The following is an 18,154-nucleotide window of genomic DNA, read 5'->3' on the forward strand; positions in this document are numbered from 1 at the left end:
ATGTATCCTTTTAAGAGGTGGGCAGAGGGAGATTGGGCAGACACACAAAGAAGGCAAGGTGTCCATGGAGAAAGAGATTAGTGATGCAGCCACAAGCCACGGAATGCTGGCAGCCATCAGATGCTAAAAGAGGCCAGGAAGGGCGCAGCAAAAATTGAGCATGGGAGCAATTTTAGACTTCTGTTCTCCAGAACTGTGATAGAATAAATTTCAGTTGCTTTAAATGGCCTACTTTGTGATAATTTGTTAATGAAGCTCTAAGAAACAAATCCAAGAACTAGTAAATTCTTTAATTTTTTTTTTTTTTTTCTGCATCTGCAGCATACGGAAGTTCTCAGGCCAGGGATCAAATCCAAGCGGTAGCTATGACCTATACCACAGCTGCAGCAACACTGGATGCTTAACCCACTATGCCACAGCAGGAACTCCTAAATTCTTAAATATTTAAGTCTGTTTGAGTCTGATATTTTGTTAATTGCTTCCAAAAGCAGTCTATCTGATGTACAGCCCCACTCACACCCTCCTCCAGTTAAGAGGTAAACAGAAGGGCAAGTCCCCAATGGAAGAAAGAGACCCTCTTGGTCTTTAGCTGGGGGTGGGGCTGGGGTGGAGGCAGCATCAAACAGCTCACAGACTCCAAGCAAGGGCATTATGAGAGTTTATTTACAGACAAGTCACAGCAACTAGGGCCCATACAGGCTCAGGCTGGAAGACTCCAGAACTATATACACAAAGAGGTCCCAACACCCATCAGCACCAGAGCCATTGCCAGCCAGATCCCTGCCAGAGGGACCAAGAGTTAGGCAGGGTCGAGGGCATGAAAGGCAGAGGCCCCCATCCTTGTCAGATACCAGAGGTCACAGGTTGTGGCCTCCAAGCCAGAGGAAGAAATTACCTTTGGCCCTGAGCTGTGGACACTGAGGAGCACGAGGACAGGGGAGACTCTTTGGAGGTGTCGTCAAGGTGTCCAGCCTGTACCCTTGGTGCCAGACCTCAGAACAGAAGTGCCAGCAGCAGCAGCTTGGGAGATGGAGACACGGCAGGTACCCTCCAGACCTGTCCAGGAGCCGTGGAGCTGGTGTCCCAGGCCATGCTGCCCATCACACAGGTGGCTCCCCCAGTTTGCTGGTGGCACTCGTGATCCGCTTGTTCTCCCGGAGGTTTCGGAGACGGGCACTGAGGCTGCTGATTTCCTCCACGTAGGCCTGGGGCACCCACCCCTTCTCACCATCTGCCAAGCGGACCCCCTCCAGCCAGCCTAAGGACACAGAGGCCAGAAGCAGCATCAGTGGCATCAAAGGAACACCTACGTCCTGATGCAAGCCTCACTGGCACCCCAGGGCCATAGGGACATCATCTCAGCATCTCCCAGGCTCAGGAAAGAGCATGCCTCTGGCCGACTTATAGATGAACTTCTGACCTGTTTTTCCTGATATCCTCTGAGAAGGGACTTTCCACTCTCCCCCAAGCAGTTACTCTCACTCCTACATCTTTGCAAGCAGGAAGTTCCTTCTCTTGTCTAACCTGATTCCTGCATGCTGTGGTTGATCAACACTTGCATAACCTTTTCCTGTGAAGTCTCTGCTATCCAACTGCCTCCTGCTCACCAAAGCCCCATCAGGGAGGCCTTCCCCGGAGGCCCCTCTCACCATCACTGGTCCGGGTCCTCACTGCCAGGATGTCGGTCTTCTCCAAGGTCAGCTCATCTGGCTGCAGTGCCTTGTATGTCCTGACACATTGAACCTGGGGGTGGTCTGAGAGCCCAGGGGAGAGTGAAGGCGTCCCCAAGGTAGGATGGGGCAGGGGGAGGCAGGGGGAGGCAGGAGGAGGAAATAAGAGGTGGGAGGGTAGCCACAACTGCTGCTTTTCCTCTGTCTACACTGACCACTCTTCTCTCTTATCCTAAACACAAGCTCCAGGTAAACCCAGTCCCTGCTGGCTTCCATCACGGCTTCTCTGCCCCAGGCTCTCATCTCCTGGCTCAATTCATTTCACTCCTGACCGCCAGGCCAGTGTCTAACTGCCCCCAGGCAGTCCCCACAAAATAGCAGTGTCCCCTTTATATGGCCTTCATGCTACGCTGGTGCTCCCTCCAGACCATCCTTCTCAACTGGGATTCAAACCCTCACTTATAACCCCCAGGGCTTCCCGCTGCCCTTGGAATAAAATCCAAAGTGCCCAACAGCCTACAAAACCCTATACAGTCTGGTGTGGCCCCTTTGCTACCTCCTTCTCCCCTCCTCTTCCCCTCCCAAACACTCTGAGCGCTTGCTCTCCTGCCTCAGGGCCTTTGCACTGGCTGGCCTACCCCGGGAGTGCTCTTCCCCAGATCTTTTCATGGCCGCCCCTACCCATCCTTCAGAGGCCTTCCCTGAGCACGTCTTTGGAGTGGGAAGTCTACCCTCCAGCCCAAACAAGGACTCTGAGCTCAAGCCAGAGAATTAGCTCCAGTCCAGGCCCCCAGCTCCTTCTACTGCACTAGGAGGGCTGGGAGTACCAGGAAAACCACAGGCCTTGGGTCCAGACCAGGTTTGAATCCCAGCTTATTGGCTGTGTGACCTTGGGCAAGTTACCTAACCATACTGGGCCTCAGTTTTCTCAGATGCAAAAAACGAATCTACCCAATAGGGCTGTCATAAGGATTACATAAAATAAATGCATATAAAAGCCCCTCAGGATCCTGGCACATGGAAGGCACCTAATGTTCAGCCCTAATGCTCCTGCTCAAAAACCTTCCACAGGAGTTCCCGTTGTGGCTCAGCGGTTAGTGAACCTGACTAGTGACCATGGGGACGCGGGTTCAATCCCTGGCCTCCCTCAGTGGATTAATAATGGGGCGTTGACGGGGGCTGTGGTGTAGGTTGCAGATGGGGCTAGGATCCCACATTGCTGTGGCTGTGGTGTAGCTGTGGCAGCTGCAGCTCTGATTGGACCCCTAGCCTGGGAACTTCCTGAGCCGCAGGTATGATCCCAAAAGGACAAAAAAAAAAAAAAAAAGACCAAAAAAAAAACCACTCCAAAACCTTCCACAGCCACCTGGTAGCCACCCCATCCGGTGCTCTCTGGTAGGGCTGTGCTCTGGCTCAGCAGCCTCATTTCACACCCAGAGAAGCCCCTGGACCAACAGAGCAGATGCTTCCCCCGTCACCACCAGCCCACGCCCTGGCCCCTCTGGTTCCCGTCTGCTTTGTAACTGATACAAAGCTAGAGACAGACCTGAGCTCCAATCCCAGCTCTGCCGCTTAGTAGCTGAACTTGGACAAGTCACTTTACCCCCTCTCCGCATCTCTGTTTTCTAAAACGTATGAAAAGGGCTTCTGCGGGGATGAACTGGGAAAGGGCCCTGTTGTCTCCGGTGTGCTGCCTGTGCACGTGGAGGCTGGCCTGTCCTATATCAATCCTGCCCATCCTTCAAGCTTTCAGAGGGCTGCCCCTGCCCACCCCAGGCCAGTCCATCTCTCTCCTCACAAGCCCTGCTGGCAGTACAGCACCCAGGATTGAAGGAAAGCGGAGAGCAATGAGGTACCCAGGCCAGGCTGGGGGTGGGGCTGGCAGGCTGCTACCTTCCCCCTCGCTGACGACCTCCTCGTCCTCCTGGGGGCTGGAGGGGCACAGGGCTGAGATCCATCGCTGCTTCTCACTTCTAGGGAGAGGGAGGCTGAGCTGTCCCAACAAGCAAAGTGCGGTCTCCCAGGGCCAGATGGGAGAACTGGGTATGATGTCCAGGCCTGGGGCCCAGGTCACGACTTCCCCACCCCAGGGGAAGCCCCATTCCCAAGCCAGTGCCCCCCACAGCTCTGAGCCCAAGAACAGAAGAGCGGAACAGGCCCAGAACACCCTGGATGCCAGCTCTGCTCATGTCCAGACTTAGGCGGGAAGGGGGGATCCTCTCTCCCCACGCCCAGGCCCACTCACTCTGTCCGGGCCCTCAGCAGAAACTGAGGCTTCATGTGTTGCCCGTGGAGGAGCTGAAGGAGGAACACGTGGCCAGGAATGCCCTGGAGCTTCAGGCTCAGGTCCTTGACCTGCAGCTCCGCCATCTTGGCATGGACAAAGACAGCAAACTTCCCCAGCCTGCAGGGCCAGGGGAGGTGAGGTCAGACTGGCCCCCACCCTCAGGACGAGGTGAGTTCTGATTAGAAGGGAGGAGAAGGGGTCGTCTGTCCCTCTAGGACCCTCCTCAGGGAAACATGGCTGGATAGGGCACCTCCTCCCTGGCAGCCAACAAAATCCCTAAAGGGAACAGGGGATCCATTCCTGCTGGCTCACAGACAGGTGGAAGGTCATGGAGACCAGTCCCCGGCCCCCAGGCAGGCTTTCCACTCCTCTCTGACCCCTTCCCGGAGCTTCTGTTCCAAAGAGCCAACAGGGCAGCTCCCCTGATGGACTGTTTTGTGTCTGGCTCTCTAACTGGTATGGAAACTAAGCTTTGTCTCAGTTTAGGACATAGCTGAACTGTATTCTGGTGTCCGACACTGCCAGGCCCACTGTCTCGGTCTGGTGAAGCCTTGTGGGAAGGGTGGATGGGTGGGTGGGTGGAGGATGTTCCATAGCTTCCTTTATCTCAATCTGTCTAAACAAAACAGTATCTCCCTCTCGACCAGGCCTCTTCACTGTCTCCCATTCCAGTGAAAGACGCCACCAAGGTACCCAAGAGGAAACTTAGTCTCCATTTTTGCCTCTTTCCTCCCTCTCCCCCGACACCCAACCAGCAGCTGTGCACTATCTGTCTATTTCCTAACTGTCTTCAGAATTCACTTATCCCTGGAGTTCCCGTCATGGCTCAGTGGTTAACGAATCTGACTTGGAACCATGAGGTTGCGGGTTCGATCCCTGGCCTCGCTCAGCGGGTTAAGGATCCTGCGTTGCTGTGGCTGTGGTGTAGGCCGGCAACTACAGCTCCGATTAGACCCCTAGCCTGGGAACCTCCATATGCTGCAGGTGCAGCCCTACAAAAGACAAAGAAAAAAAAAAAAAAGAAGAATTCACTTATCCCCAAGCCCCCTACCACTTCTGGAGCATTACTCTTATCTGGGCAATTACAAGAGCTTCTGGTCTCTCTCCTTCTAGGCCATTCTCCAGCTGGCTGGGAGTAAAATGTCACTCCTCTGCTTACTGCCCATGCTCCCTACTGCCCTCAGGAAATCCAACCTCTCTTCCAAGACTTTCAGCATCTCAACTTCCCTCCGCTGCCTTTTCCCACTACAAATCCAGCCGCATTAGGATTCATCATCTCCCAAGCATCCTCTGCTTTTACACCCTTCATTGACTTGGCTGTATCTCCTTCCAACTCCTCTACCTGGAAAACTCCTCCTTATCCTTCAAAACCCGACTCAAATGTCCTTTCCTCTGTGAAGCTTTACTAATTCTCCTCTCACACCCGAAGGTCCGACAGTACAGTAAACCTTTCCATCAAAACCCCAAACAGGTGGTTGTCAGGACATATTTTCACTGGTCTGAGAGCACCTGTGAGCAGAGAACAAGTCTCATTCATCTCTATGTCCCCAGCACCCTTTGCAGGGCCCACCCAGTACAGAACGGGAATTCAGTGATGCTTTATTGAATGAATGAATGAGTCAGACACGAACCCTTTCCCTAGCATAAGATGTCCATTCTTCATCCCATCCAGCCTCAAGGTTTGCTTCCTTCAGGAAGTCCTCTCCCCCATCCCAAATTTACAATAATGACAGCTAATACTAAGTGAATGTTCATTATGTGCCAGGCACTGTGCTATGTTATTATCGCATTGACTCTCCCTAGCTGGTAGTCTCTATTTTACTGATGGAAAACAGAATAGTATAGTAGTTAAGAGCCTGGGATCTGGCATCAGACTGACTGGCCTCCTCCTGGATCCTGCACTCACTAGCTCCATGGTCTTGAGAGTAACGGGGAAGCCTTCTTCCCAGAAAGACGTTTAGAAGTTTAAAGGAGGAGTTCCTGTCGTGGCCCAGTGGTTAACGAATCCGACTAGGAACCATGAGGTTGGGGTTCGGTCCCTGCCCTTGCTCAGTGGGTTAACGATCCGGCGTTGCCGTGAGCTGTGGTGTAGGTTGCAGACGCGGCTCGGATCCCTCGTTGCTGTGGCTCTGGCGTAGGCCGGTGGCTACAGCTCCGATTAGACCCCTAGCCTGGGAACCTCCATATGCCGCAGGAGCGGCCCAAGAAATAGCAACAACAAAAGACAAAAAAAATAAAAAGAAGTTTAAAGGATACAATCCACGTAGCATGCCTGGCACAGAACAGACACTCAGTTAATGTTGGTTACTATCATTATGACTCAGGGCAGAGCTGGGACTCGAGGGTTATGCTTTTAATCTCTGCTCCAACTGGCTTAAGCTCAGAGCCGCTTCAAGTCCTCGGCACACAGTCCAGCCTTTGATTCTTAGGTCCAGGAGATGAACTTGCCTTATCTCTGCCTTTCCTAGGGGAGCCTCCAAGGCTCAGGGCGCCCTGGCAGCACAGCCTGGCAGAGCGACTGGTGGGGTGCCCATGGATCAGGAAGGAGGGAGCCCCACTCCAACCTACTCCCCCTGCACCCTGCCCCAACTCACTCCTTCCGCCGGGAGAGCAGCAGACAGTCATTGAAGAGGTGCAGGTAGACAGCCTTGCTGGACAGCTTCAGCTTGGCCGGGGGCACCGCGGGCAATGGTGCCAGTTCCATCAGCTCCCCGTGCCGAACCAGCCAGCGGGCCTGAGAGATCAACGGGAAGATCTGGGAGGATGGAGGAGGCGAGGGGGAGCACAGGTCAGGCCGGGGGCTGCAGGGCAGAGATCCTAGGGCAGGGGATGGGGGGGCGTGGACAGTGATGAGGGCCTGCAGCCCCCAGGGAGGGAGGCGACAGGGCTGCCCCATCCCACCAGCTCAGGGCGTGCACCTTTCCCTCAAAGTGGATCTTCTTGCTCAGGTGGATGAGCTCCTCTGTTCTCTTCATGGACTGCACGCTGGCGTTGCACTCTTGCACCAGCTGGGGAGGCCACGGGTGGGTCACATGCAGCCTCCCCAACCCTGGCTCCCAGAGCCCAGCCTCGGGTTCCCACTGGGGAACCAGAGACTCTGAAGGCTTGGGTTCCCTTAGAGGTACCCAAAGGGTCGGGGGAGGCCCTTGGGAGCCAGACACCCCCTGTCCTGCCAAGCTTACCTCCTTAAGTGCATTGAAGGCCTTGGTGGCCATGTCTTCGTCTTCAGAGCCCTGTGCTGTCCGCTTCAGGATGTTCTGGAGGGTGAGGTCAGTGCAGTGAGGCAGGCTATGACTTCTGCCAGTGAGCCTGCCCAGCCGTGGGTGCCCAGAAGGGGCCATGGAAGGCACAGTGGCTTCTACCCCACCCAGCCCTCACCACAGCCTGGTGCTCTCTAGGTACCTCCACCAGCATCTTGAGGCGAGTGATCCTCTGGAATGGCAGGATGAGGAAGGAGGTGAGGGGCAGACGTTGGCACACGGGGGACTCCTCCAGGCGGGCCAGGATGCCGGGGAACTTGGGGTTCTCCAGGCTGGAAAATGGGGAGAGTCTGCGATCACAGCTGGCCCTGAACTCCTGGGCTCCATGACTCCAGCCACCCCACTGGCTCTTCGGGTGCCTTCTCAGTACATCCTTCCTGTCCCATAGGGTTGGGTCTAGCCTTCTCCTGGTCACAGAGCCTTTTCAGGTGTCCCTCCCCTCCCAGGCCACCCTTCCTCACTCAGCACCCCACCCAAGCACCTACCGCTGCCTGAGACTCCTCTATCCTCCCCACCCCCCACCCCCCACTTTCAGAGAGCCCAGCCCTACAGCAGGCGCTGGTAGGTGCGCTCCTGATAGGCCTGATTGGTGACATAGGGCAGGTAGACTCGACGGAAGGCAGGGTAGTGGTGCAACACAACATCGCAGACGCTGAAGCGGAGGACATCTGCCTCCAGCCGCTGCTCCAGGTCCTGTAGGAATCTGAAAGGTCAGCAAGGGGTCAGGGCCAGGAGCCAACTGCAGGCTCGGTCCCTGACCCTGGAGAGGCCAGAGCACTCCCTCACCTCTCGCTGGTGCTCTTGACCTCGGGCAGTTTGGAGAACAGCCACTGCTTGTCCTGCGCCCCCAGACACTCACTCAGCTCAGCTGAGCCTAAGAAGTGGCCCACAGCCACGGACAGACTGTGGATGTATGAGGCCTCGGACGTGATCAGCTCAAACTTGGCCTGAGCGAGGGCGGACACAGGGTTGAAAAGGCCAAAACAACCCATCCTGAACCCCCTGGCCTCGCACACCATAAACCCTGGACACCACATCTTTAGACTTAGCAGTACTCTCGTGTCTCCGCCCCTTGTCTAGCCCCACCCCACAATCTGGCGCCCGGGAGGGTTCGGGGGACCCTCCTCCTGCTGCTCGCAATCGTTCAAACCCAGCTGAAGCTCTAGCAAGCAGCCCTATCCCTGACCATCCGCCCATCCTGCTGGACCCTAGTCTTCGCAAAGAGCTGCCCCTCCCATTAGCCCCGCCCTCCCGTCAAGCCCCGCCCCTGCCCTAGGCCCCGCCTGGTCTCGCTCACACCTTGCGTTTGGCGCTCGGGATGGCTCCCCTCCGTTTCAGAGACCTCCATCATAGGCCCCAGACAGATTCTGCCCCGCCTCTGTCTCTGGCCGTGCCCTATCCTAGGCCTTGCCCTGTTGGCCCCGCCCCTCCGTCCCGCTTTCCCACTCGCCTTTGGCTCCAGGGCTCCAGTGTCCTCGCTTGCAGCAGGTCCCGCCTTGTCAGGTCCTAGACCCACCTTCCCCATCGACAGTCCCCTTTTTGTGGCCCCACTTTCCCCTTTGCATCCCTTGCCCACCCACTGCAGTTTGCAGTCCCGCTGGCCTAGTACCCCTACGGCCCGGGTCGCCAAGTCCAAGGACCACCTACTGCTGGCCCCACCCCTTCGGGGCCCCAGGGCTGGTAGCCCCGCCGGCCCCGCCCCACTGCGGCTTTGCGCCCACCTCCTGCAGTTTGCAGTCGCGCAGGCTCAGCGTGGCCAGGACGCCACTGCCGCGCACGTCGGGGATGTCTTGCCACAGCGAGAAGGTGGAGCCTCGCGCCGAGCGCTGCGCCCGGAAGGAGCTGCTCGGAGAGAGGTTGGCGCGCGGCGGCCCGGGCCCCTCCTCTGCGCCCTCGGCCTCGTCCCCCGGGCCCTCCTCCTCGCGCTGCTGCCGCCGCAGTTCTCGGGCGCTGGCCACGTCGCTGTATTCCTGGTAGAGGACGGCTGGGCGGGAAGAGGGGCGGGAGAGGGCCGTGGGGCGCCCGGCAGCCGGGCCCGGCTCCTCCCCGGCTCCCCCAAGGGCCCGCCTTACTTAACCAGCCTTTCCGACCGTTCGGATAGCGGGACACAGTGAACTCATTCATTCACTCACTCATTCCACAAACACTGCGTGAGCACCAACTGCATACTAGCTCCTGTGCTGCATACCGAGAGTTCAATTCTTTCCCTCCTACAAGAGCCCTACCTTTCAACTCTCCGAACCCCAGTTTCCCAGTACCCCAAAGTCCCCAGCCCCTTAGTCGGTGACCCCCTCCCACGTACAGTTGAGGAGGAATCGTGACTGGCGCCGCTCACTGGCACTCCCGGAACCCAGAGCCGACTCTTCTTGCGCGCCCAGCCTAGGAAAGGGAGTGTCAGGGCCCTTCTTGTCCAGTACCCTGCCTCAGACTGGGTACTGGGCTGGGAGGTGGTACCTGGGCTCAGGCCAGCTGCCATGGCCCCCACTCGGGTCAACAGGTGCCGGCATCACGGTAGCGTCAAACCTCATTTCTACACTGCGTGACTCCCTTCCAGATGCTTTCCCTGGAGAGGGGGAGAGCTGAGGGAGGGTGGCCCTGACAGTGGCCCTGGGCGTGGGGACACCACACCCCAGTTGACCAGCCCCAGCCTCAAGGTCCAGTGTGTGTGAGTCGTGCCCCACTCCCCATCTGGCTCTTAGACTGCTCTGAGGGCCCAGGGGAGAAGCTGGTACCTTCCCGAGCAGTTCCAGTGCCTGGCCCTGGGGTCACTGCCCTGGCTGCTGAATTCCGCCCCAGGCGCAGGGACGAGTGCAGCCGGGTCATCAGCTCAGAGGCTGAGAAGCGCCTTCGCTCAGGCCCCTCAAGGCCCACTCGGGTGGGCCCAGGTAGCTCCAGCGGCCTCGGCTCCTCTGTGCTCAGGGCCTGCTCTGTCGCCTGGCTAGGCTCCAGGAAGACAGCATGGGCCTCGGGACTGCCAAGGGCCTCTTCTCGCTGGTACACCCGCATCTTGCGCCCTGCAGAGGGGTAGGAGAGAGAGCACAGGCTGGCATCCACTGGGGTCTCTCCCCACCTCCTCCCTGCCACTGGCCCTGAGCACTGGGGATGGGGACAGGTGCCCAAGAGAGAGGCCAATGGTATTTGGGTTTTTTTGCTTTTCAGGGACGCACTTGCAGCATATAGAAGTTCCCAGGCTAGGGGTCAAATCAGAGCTACAGGTGCTGGCCACAGCCACAGCCACAGCAACGCAGGATCCCAGCCTCATCTGCAACCTACACCACAGCTCATGGCATTGCCAGATCCTTAACCTGCTGAGTGAGGCCAGGGATGGAACCCACATCCTCATGGATACTAGTCAGGTTAATAACCTGCTAAGCCACAATAGGAACTCCTAGAGAAGCCAATGTTTTTGCCAGGATCTTTCCCCAGAGTAAGGGGATCAACAAGAAGGGTAGAGAGAAGGCAAAGTGCCTCACCGCAGTGGGCAGAGGGTCACGGAACCCAGGACAGCCACTCCTTGTGTAACCTCAGGCAAGTACCTCGGCTTCCCTGAGCCCTAGCTCTCTTATCACTAATGTCCTGCCTATTTGGGGGAACTGGGGGGCTTAAGGGTCCTAAAAGAGCCATCCAACATCTCCCCAGTCCTCTCCACCAAGCCACCCCCCTCCAGTGACTCACAGGCTGACTTCTTCTCTGAGCCATGGCTGGCCCGGCGCTGTGGCTGTGGGTGATGGGGACTCCAGGATCCCTCCAGAGCTGGGGTCTGGGTACTAGGGCAGTGTGGCCAGCTGCCAGCCCTGCTGGGCCGCATCCCCCCACTGGTGGAGATCTCGGTGTCTGGGCCTCGTGGGGATGGTGGCCATAGCAGCCCTTGGAGAGGAGCCGGGGTCCCCAGGGACCAGCGGCTGCCAGGTGCCTGCAGCTCCTCTGGAGTGACGGGGAAGAGATCCAGACACACAGGACTGGGGGGCTGCAGAGTGGGCAGCTCTGCAAAGGACAGGCTCTCCTGCTGGCACACTGCTACTGGGTGGTGGGCAGTGCCAGGTGGCCCAGCCAAATGGGACTGGAGGGTAGCAGGTGGCCCACAGTCCATTCCTCCTTTGCTCTGCCACCCACCTGGGCCTGCAGGGGAGAAGGCATCAGAATGAGACACAGGACAGCAGGGCTGGCCAGCAAGTAGGTCCCGGAGGCCTGGACCAACACTTTTGCACACAAGTATACACACAGCCATACAAGCACTCACACAGCTAATTATATAGTAATAACTAATGCTTACTTGGCACTTACTGAATGACAGGCTAAGTGCTTTACACATATTATTTCATTTAATCCTCACAACAACCCTGAGACGATGCTATTATTAGCCCCATTTTATAGATGAGGAAAGTGAGGCACAGAAAGTGTTATTTGGTAAATTCTGGAGCCAGGATTTAAACCCAAACAGTCTAGCTTCTGCGTTTGTGCTTTTAAACACCTTGCATATTGCCTAATTCTCACTGACATGTGATCAGACACACAGATACACAGGTTGTCACACAAATCCATGCCAGTTCCATGTACATCCACACACATCTTCTCCCAAGTACACAACTGACATGCACACTTTCAGATACACTCAGGCATTTTAAATTCATAGGCTCACACATTCACACACATTCTTTAATACAAGTACATATATCCACTCAGATTTCCACAAACACTCACACACTGGCCCATCAGGTATTTTCATGTCCACTCAAGCTTTCTCACACTCCTGCTCCATTCACACTCAAACACCATGATGCAGATACAAATACACAGGCCCAGAAGCCCTGGCTCTGGTGTTACCCAACCTCCCCTCCCATGCCCAGAGTCACAGCCTTCAGCACTGTGTGGCGCCCACACCCATGCCAAGCTGGCTGGGAGGGTCACAGACTGGCAGGCGGGCCACCACCCCGATCAGCCTGGATCCTCCCAGGAGAAGGGCAGGGACGTGCCCCAGCTCTCCAGCTTTGGGTGAGAGAGGGGTTCTTCCCTACCCCAACCCCAGCCCCAGGATCGGGCCAGGCTGAGCAGGTCCTCCTCTCTGAGCAGGAAGTCATCCTGCCGGCGGAGGCTCCCAGAGCCTCAGGACCAGCCTAATGACCAAGGAGCCCTCACCCCCAGCCCTCGCCCCCTGGCCCTTCCCTCCTCCAGCCCCTCACCTCTCCAGCCGAGGCCCGCTGCTGATGTCTTTCGGCTGCTCCGCCAGGGGAAGCCCTGTCTCTGCCCAGCTGGCTGGGGGAGATCCCACCCAGACAAAGAGTTTGATTCATCAAACCCTGTGGTGAGGCAAGCTGGTAGGGAGGGAGGGAACAGGCAGCGGGCTGGGCGGGGGCCTACCCGAGCCTGGCCTCGCTGTGGGAAGGCTGGGCAGCAAGGACCACCCCCCCCCAGAGGCCCCCTTGGGCCAAAGGGGCAGCGCCCAGCCTGGCAGGCCCAGGAGACCCAGGAGGCAGAGCCTGATAGCCTGAGGGATTGAGACCTGGAGAACGGAGACCCTTTAGACAGCAGAAACCATGACCCCAAAACACTCAAAACCAGAAAACCACAGATGCTGAGACATTCAGAGACCCAGCGGTGGAGACAGAGAGACAGAGACACGGAAAATTTCAGACAGACCAGATACTCAGAGACAGATGTGAAGCTCAGAAAAAAACTCGAAGAGACAGATGGGCAAATATTTCATGCCCTGCGGGATTGCCAGTCTCATGGAAAAGCCAACAACAAAAACAGTTACAATCCTGGTTGGCAAACACCAACTCAGAGGAACTGTCAGAGTAGGGTGCTGGGCTCAGCTGGACCTGGGCATTCCAGGAAGGCTTCCTGGAGGAAGCAGTAGCTAACTGTTCTGCCTGAAATACCCCGGGGCCCAGTGCACAGAGATAGGGAGAAAGCATTGGCGTGAGGGAAACAGTGACACTGTCAGGGACCCAGGGAGAGAGGGAAGGAGGGGAGGACCCAGCGGGGGAAAGCCGGAGCTGTGACTGGGCTCCACTCTGTTTAGCTCCTCACCCTGCTTCCTCCTGCTTTCTTCATCTCCTGCCTAGAGTGGAGACGGGATGGTTCCTCCCTGTTTCCTGGTCTGATAAATAGGATAGCCATGCTCCAAAATGCTAATACGAAAACTAATAGTAATGCTTATCAAGCACCCAGCCCCAGTACACAGTGGAAGCTTTGCAGGTGATAGTCATTCTTTTTTTTCTTTGGTGATAGTCATTCTTTTTTTTCTTTCTTTCTTTCTTTTTTTTTTTTTTTTTTTTTTTTTTTTTTGCTTTTTAGGGCCTCACCCAAAGCATGTGAAAGTTCCCAGGCTAGGGGTCAAATCAGAGCCCTAGCCACCAGCTTACACCACAGGGACAGCAACTCGGGATCTGACCCCAAGTCTGTGATCTTAAACTGCATCTTTAACCCACTGAGCGAGGCCAGGAATTGAACCCACATCCTCATGGATCCTAGTCAGGCTCTTAACCCACTGAGCCACAACAGAAACTCCTGACAGTCATTCTTTGGAGTACTATCAGTCTTGCTCTAGTCAGAGGATGGCTTGGGCCCTGACCACATGGGTAGGAAAACTGAGATAGTGAAGGTGAGACACACCCTATTTTATAGGAGCATGTGGCAGGAGACACAGGGGGCCACCGCCACCAGACTGGTCTCTTTCTGCTGGAATCAGCAGGCCTTAACACAGAAATCCCACTTGCTTCTGTGGGTACCCACATGCAGGAATACATACATGCCTCAGACCCCTCCTGCTATGAGCAATTCTCTCCACTTGGGCTCTGGAAGCCCCCGGAGGGCAGAGAGGAACCCTCCCAGCCTTGTCAGCTGCAGGGATAAATGAGGAAACCGGGGAACAACTTGGAGCAGGAGCACCTCCTATTAAACCCTCAGAGGAGAAGGCCGGGTCAACGGAGGGGGCATGTAAGGCTTCCTGGGGTGGGGAGGGGGTTGACAAGGCTGGAGGCAGGTCCCCAGGGAGGAAGTCAGGCGTGGCTCAGCCTCCACCTCTGTCCAGGCCAAGGGGCGATGGGAATGACCCATCCAGCTGGGATGCCAGCCCTGTGGCTTTCCCCGGATGTGGTCCACTCAACCTCAGTGCTAGGGCCCAGGGAAGGGCAAAGCTATGTTCATTGTGTTTACGGCTTATCTCTGCCAGGAAAAAACAAAAACCTCAGGAAGAGACTGGCCCAGGTAACAGGGACATTACCTGCCCAAGACATGATCACAAGATCCTCTACTGTCCACCAGGCAAGGGTCGTTCTGGAGCCCACAGAGGAAAACCCCTGCCAATGTTCAAGGCCCTGTGTTGACCCTGACCAGCAGTGTGGTCTTAGGCCAATCATAGCCTGGGCCTGAGTGTCTCCATCTGTAGAGTAGCCCTTAGGGACCCTCCCAGCTCCCCATCTAGGAAGCCTGTGTCACCATGAGTGTCTCTGCGAGCTGAGAAGGATGGGCAGGGCCCAGGAGAGTCCCATCCAGGAGGCACTGCTAATTGCAGGGACCACGGGCCTCCGTGGCAAGGCTGGCAGAGGGTCCCTGGCCACTACCGCAGTCTGGGGAGAGCGCCTCTGGCCTCCTGCGCCCAGCTTTTCCCTGCTCCCTCTCTGGTGCCCCTTGCCCTGCCACCCACTGCCGGAGGGGTAGGGCCCTGTCAGGGCTCTTCTTCTCCTTAAGAGAGGAGGCCCAGTGGGAGGCGATGGCTGGAAGGGGGATCCAGGCCCAGCCAGCTGCAGAGCCCCCTTGGCCGTAAGTGGGGGCCTGGATCAGAGGCCAGGCAGGCAGCACAAAGGACTCACTCGGGAAGACTGGCGGGAGGAGGATAGGGTTGCTGGCAACCAGGTGGGGCCCTACCTCAGCCAGGGAGCTCCGTCCAGCTTCCAGCACGGTCCAGGGCTCCAGGCCACCCTGGGGGCTCTGGGCTTGCAGCCAGGTCCTCAGGGGGCGATGTCAGCATGGCCCCTGAGCCAGGCAATGCAAGCTCCTGGGTATTGTGTGGGGCAGGGAGGGGGGAGGCGAGGGCGGAGGGAACCTCGCAGGCGGGCAGGCGGCTGTCTCAACGTGCCTGCTCCCCGCCCCCCTTCCCCAGAACCGGTTAGTCCAGTCTGAGGTACAAGAGGGGGGCTGGAACAATGGCAGTCCTATGCCATTGAGAGGCTCTGAAGGACCCCAGACCAACATCCTAAAAATGAGGGAGGCACTGCTTTTCCTCCCAGGGAAGAGGCCACCCCTCTTCTGGGGCCTTCCAAATGTACTCAGGGGGCTTCTCGGGGCTGCTGAGCATCCTGGGAGCTTTGCAAAGAAACTTCCAAGCTCTGGACTCTGGACTTCTTAGAGACCCTGAGAACTCTGCAGTGTGCTGACCTTCTCTGAGCCAGCTACAGCATCTCTCATCTCGATGGCTGGGAGATGGAAATAGCAATGCGGCACAGCTGGCACTATCCTGGCCATCTGTCCAGCATCACAGCTTCTTATGTGCCTGTAATGACCCACTTCACTATCTCCAACACCCTCCTGCACCAGACCTCCCAGACTCTAGTCCACACTGACTGAGTGAGCCCGCAAAAAACCAATTCAAGGAGTTCACCTGGCGGCACAGCAGAAAGGAATCCGACTAGGAACCACGAGGTTGCAGGTTAGATCCCTGGCCTCAAGCAGCGGGTTAAGGATCTGGCATTGCCATGAGCTGTGGTGTAGGTCTCAGACGCTGCTGGGATCCCGCGTTGCTGTGGCTGTGGGTGTGGCCAGCAGCTGTAGCTCCGACTCAACCCCTAGCCTGGGAACTTCTATATGCTTCAAGTGCATCCCTGAAAAGAAAAGAAAACAAAACAAAATAAAAACATTGGCCTCTCTCTTGGGCACCTGAGGTCAGATCCCAGGTTGCTGTGGCTGTGCCATAGGCCGGCAGCTGTAGCTCTGATTAGACCCCTAGCCTGGGAACCACCATATGCCACAGGTGTGGCCCTAAAAACCAAAACAACAACAACAACAAACAAACAATTCAAATAGCCCAAGTAGAACCTGCCTCCAGTAAGGAACGCTTACTCTGTGCCTGGCAAGCAATCTTTGCAAGCCTGAGAAAGGGTAAGCTGCTTTCTCCCTAATACCACCTGGTTTTTTGTGTTTGTTTGTTTGGCTTTTGTTTTGAGTTTTTTTGTGGGTTTTTTTTAGCATTTGCCAGGTACTTAATGTGAATATGTATACAAGTACACAAATACTAATACTCATGTCGCTAATAACATGAGTGCACGCAGTATGTGCCAGGTACTGTTCTAAGCACTTCACACCTTTTTTGTTTGTTTGTTTGTTTGTTTTTTGCCATTCCTGAAGCAGTTCTTGGGCCAGGTGCCAAACCAAGCCACAGCAGTTTCAACACCAGATCCTTAACCCACTGCTCCACAATGAGACCTTACGTGGAGTTCCCATTGTGGCACAGGGAAAACAATCCAACTGGTATCTGTGAGGACGCAGGTTCGATCCCTGGGCCTCACTCAGTGGGTTAAGGATCTGGCATTGCCGTGAGCTGTGGTGTAGGTCACAGATGCAGCTGGGATCCCACGTTGCTGTGGCTGTGGCATAGGCCGGCAGTTGTAGCTTGGATTCAGCCCCTAGCCTGGGAACTTCCATATGCTTCGGGTGAGGCCCTAAAAAGCAGAAAGGAAGAAAAAAAGGAAGAAAGGAAGAAAGAAAGAAAGGGAGAGAGAGAAAAGAACTCCACTTCACACCTATTTATTCTTTTTTTTTTTTTTTTTTTGTCTTTTTGCCATTTCTTGGGCCGCTCCTGCCGCATATGGAGGTTCCCAGGCTAGGGTCTAATTGGAGCTGTAGTCGCTGGCCTACACCAGAGCCACAGCAACGCAGGACCCGAGCTGTGTCTGCGACCTACACTACAGTTCACGGCAACGCCGGATCATTAACCCACTGAGCAAGGGCAGGGATCGAACCCGCAACCTCATGGTTCCTAGTCGAATTTGTTAATCACTGCGCCACGACGGGAACTCCCCCTATTTATTCATTTACTCTCCACCGCACAACCCTCTGAGATAGCCACTGTTTCTGCTCCCACATCAGATGAGGACAGGTTAAATACACTATTCCATTTAAATCTCTCATCAGCTCTATAAAGTCCCTGTCGTACAGGTGATGAAACTGAACTTGTCCAAGGTCACACAGCAAATAAAAGTCAGAACTAATCTTCAGACCCAGGTGTGACTCCACCACTAATCTGTGCCCTTAACTATTGCCCAGTACTGCCTGCCCAGGCTTTGGGGAGGATCTAGTGAAAAGTGTGTGAAAGTCCATTGGGAGGTGTCTCAGCTGACCTAACTAAATTCTTTTATTATTCACACACTGCAGGCCTTGAGGAGCATATAGGAGCGTGAGCTCTCCCTTACCCACTGGTGACCATTCGGTTCAGAGCAGTCAGGTCCCCTCCCTCCTTCACATCTACCTTGGCCCCCCCCAGAGCATCATCCCACAATGAGAGGACATTGCACAGAGTGGGTCGGGAACCAGGTGTCCACGGAGAAGCGGCATGCTGGGGCACAAAGAGGTTTATTGTCAGCATTGCACACAGGGCAGGAGACCGGGGAACGTGGAGAGGGAGGCAATTCAAGACTAGGGGTTTTCAGAGAACCCTAGTCCCCCCATCCCAGCTCCAGGGCCAACCTCGGCACCGCTGGCCAAGGTACTGCCCAGACCCCTAGCTGGAAGCAGAGGACCCCAATGGAGGAAGCATCCTGGGGGAGCTAGGGTCCTGAAAGGGCAATCTCACCTCACTCGCCCCTGCGTCCTGGGCTCCAGGGACAGAGACCCTGCTGCAGTGAACAGAAAGCACGGCTAGGTGAGTCTGAGCAGGAGGCCCTCCGGAGCTGAAATGACTTGGGTGGAAATAATGTGAAAGAAGGGGCGTGGCGTAGGCG

The 18,154-nt window shown here is 56.1% G+C and overlaps 2 protein-coding genes across 20 annotated transcripts in view; both read right to left on the reverse strand.

Annotated features, from left to right (window-relative positions):
* FAM131C (family with sequence similarity 131 member C) overlaps nt 1-18,154 on the reverse strand; it is a 301,322-nt gene that overhangs the window by 124,194 nt on the left and 158,974 nt on the right. The gene's annotated exons all lie outside the window — the stretch shown is intronic.
* On the reverse strand, nt 643-18,110 carry ARHGEF19 (Rho guanine nucleotide exchange factor 19). 19 transcript variants are annotated; one of them, XM_084962914.1, is made up of 18 exons: nt 15,072-15,229; nt 13,973-14,044; nt 12,398-12,470; nt 10,893-11,336; nt 9,950-10,231; nt 9,672-9,780; nt 9,520-9,596; nt 8,939-9,201; nt 8,004-8,164; nt 7,768-7,920; nt 7,360-7,489; nt 7,140-7,214; nt 6,876-6,965; nt 6,552-6,712; nt 3,916-4,074; nt 3,564-3,643; nt 1,650-1,754; nt 643-1,258 (listed from the first exon to the last, which is right to left on the reverse strand). In XM_084962914.1, exons 4-18 carry the CDS (start codon nt 11,305-11,307, stop codon nt 1,101-1,103), a joined length of 2,418 nt encoding a protein of 805 aa, XP_084819040.1. In that variant the 5' UTR covers nt 11,308-11,336; nt 12,398-12,470; nt 13,973-14,044; nt 15,072-15,229; the 3' UTR covers nt 643-1,100. The 19 variants fall into 19 exon arrangements, 13 of the variants coding, with proteins under 13 accessions (XP_084819040.1, XP_084819035.1, XP_084819036.1 ...); XR_014807109.1 differs by lacking the exons at nt 12,398-12,470; nt 13,973-14,044; nt 15,072-15,229 and adding exons at nt 8,668-8,733; nt 14,443-14,780 and having other exon boundaries at nt 3,527-3,643; XM_084962909.1 differs by lacking the exons at nt 12,398-12,470; nt 13,973-14,044; nt 15,072-15,229 and adding exons at nt 8,668-8,733; nt 18,007-18,110.

This window comes from Sus scrofa, chromosome 6 (genome assembly GCF_054392235.1).
Source record: "Sus scrofa isolate SSC_HxYL_T2T_F1_AM1 chromosome 6, Sscrofa_HxYL_maternal_Yorkshire_Landrace_v2.0, whole genome shotgun sequence".
NCBI lineage: Eukaryota > Metazoa > Chordata > Mammalia > Artiodactyla > Suidae > Sus > Sus scrofa.

What these genes read in the sequence shown, in the direction of transcription:
- ARHGEF19 (XM_084962905.1), bottom strand. Translation starts at nt 14,578, where the DNA reads ATGATTGGCCTAAGACCACACTGCTGGTCAGGGTCAACACAGGGCCTT. An exon ending in GTCAAGAGCACCAGCGAGAG is followed by an intron (nt 7,921 to 8,003) that starts GTGAGGGAGTGC and finishes CTGACCTTTCAG; the next exon opens with ATTCCTACAGGACCTGGAGC. An exon ending in GAGGACCCGGACCAGTGATG is followed by an intron (nt 1,259 to 1,649) that starts GTGAGAGGGGCC and finishes CTGTGTCCTTAG; the next exon opens with GCTGGCTGGAGGGGGTCCGC.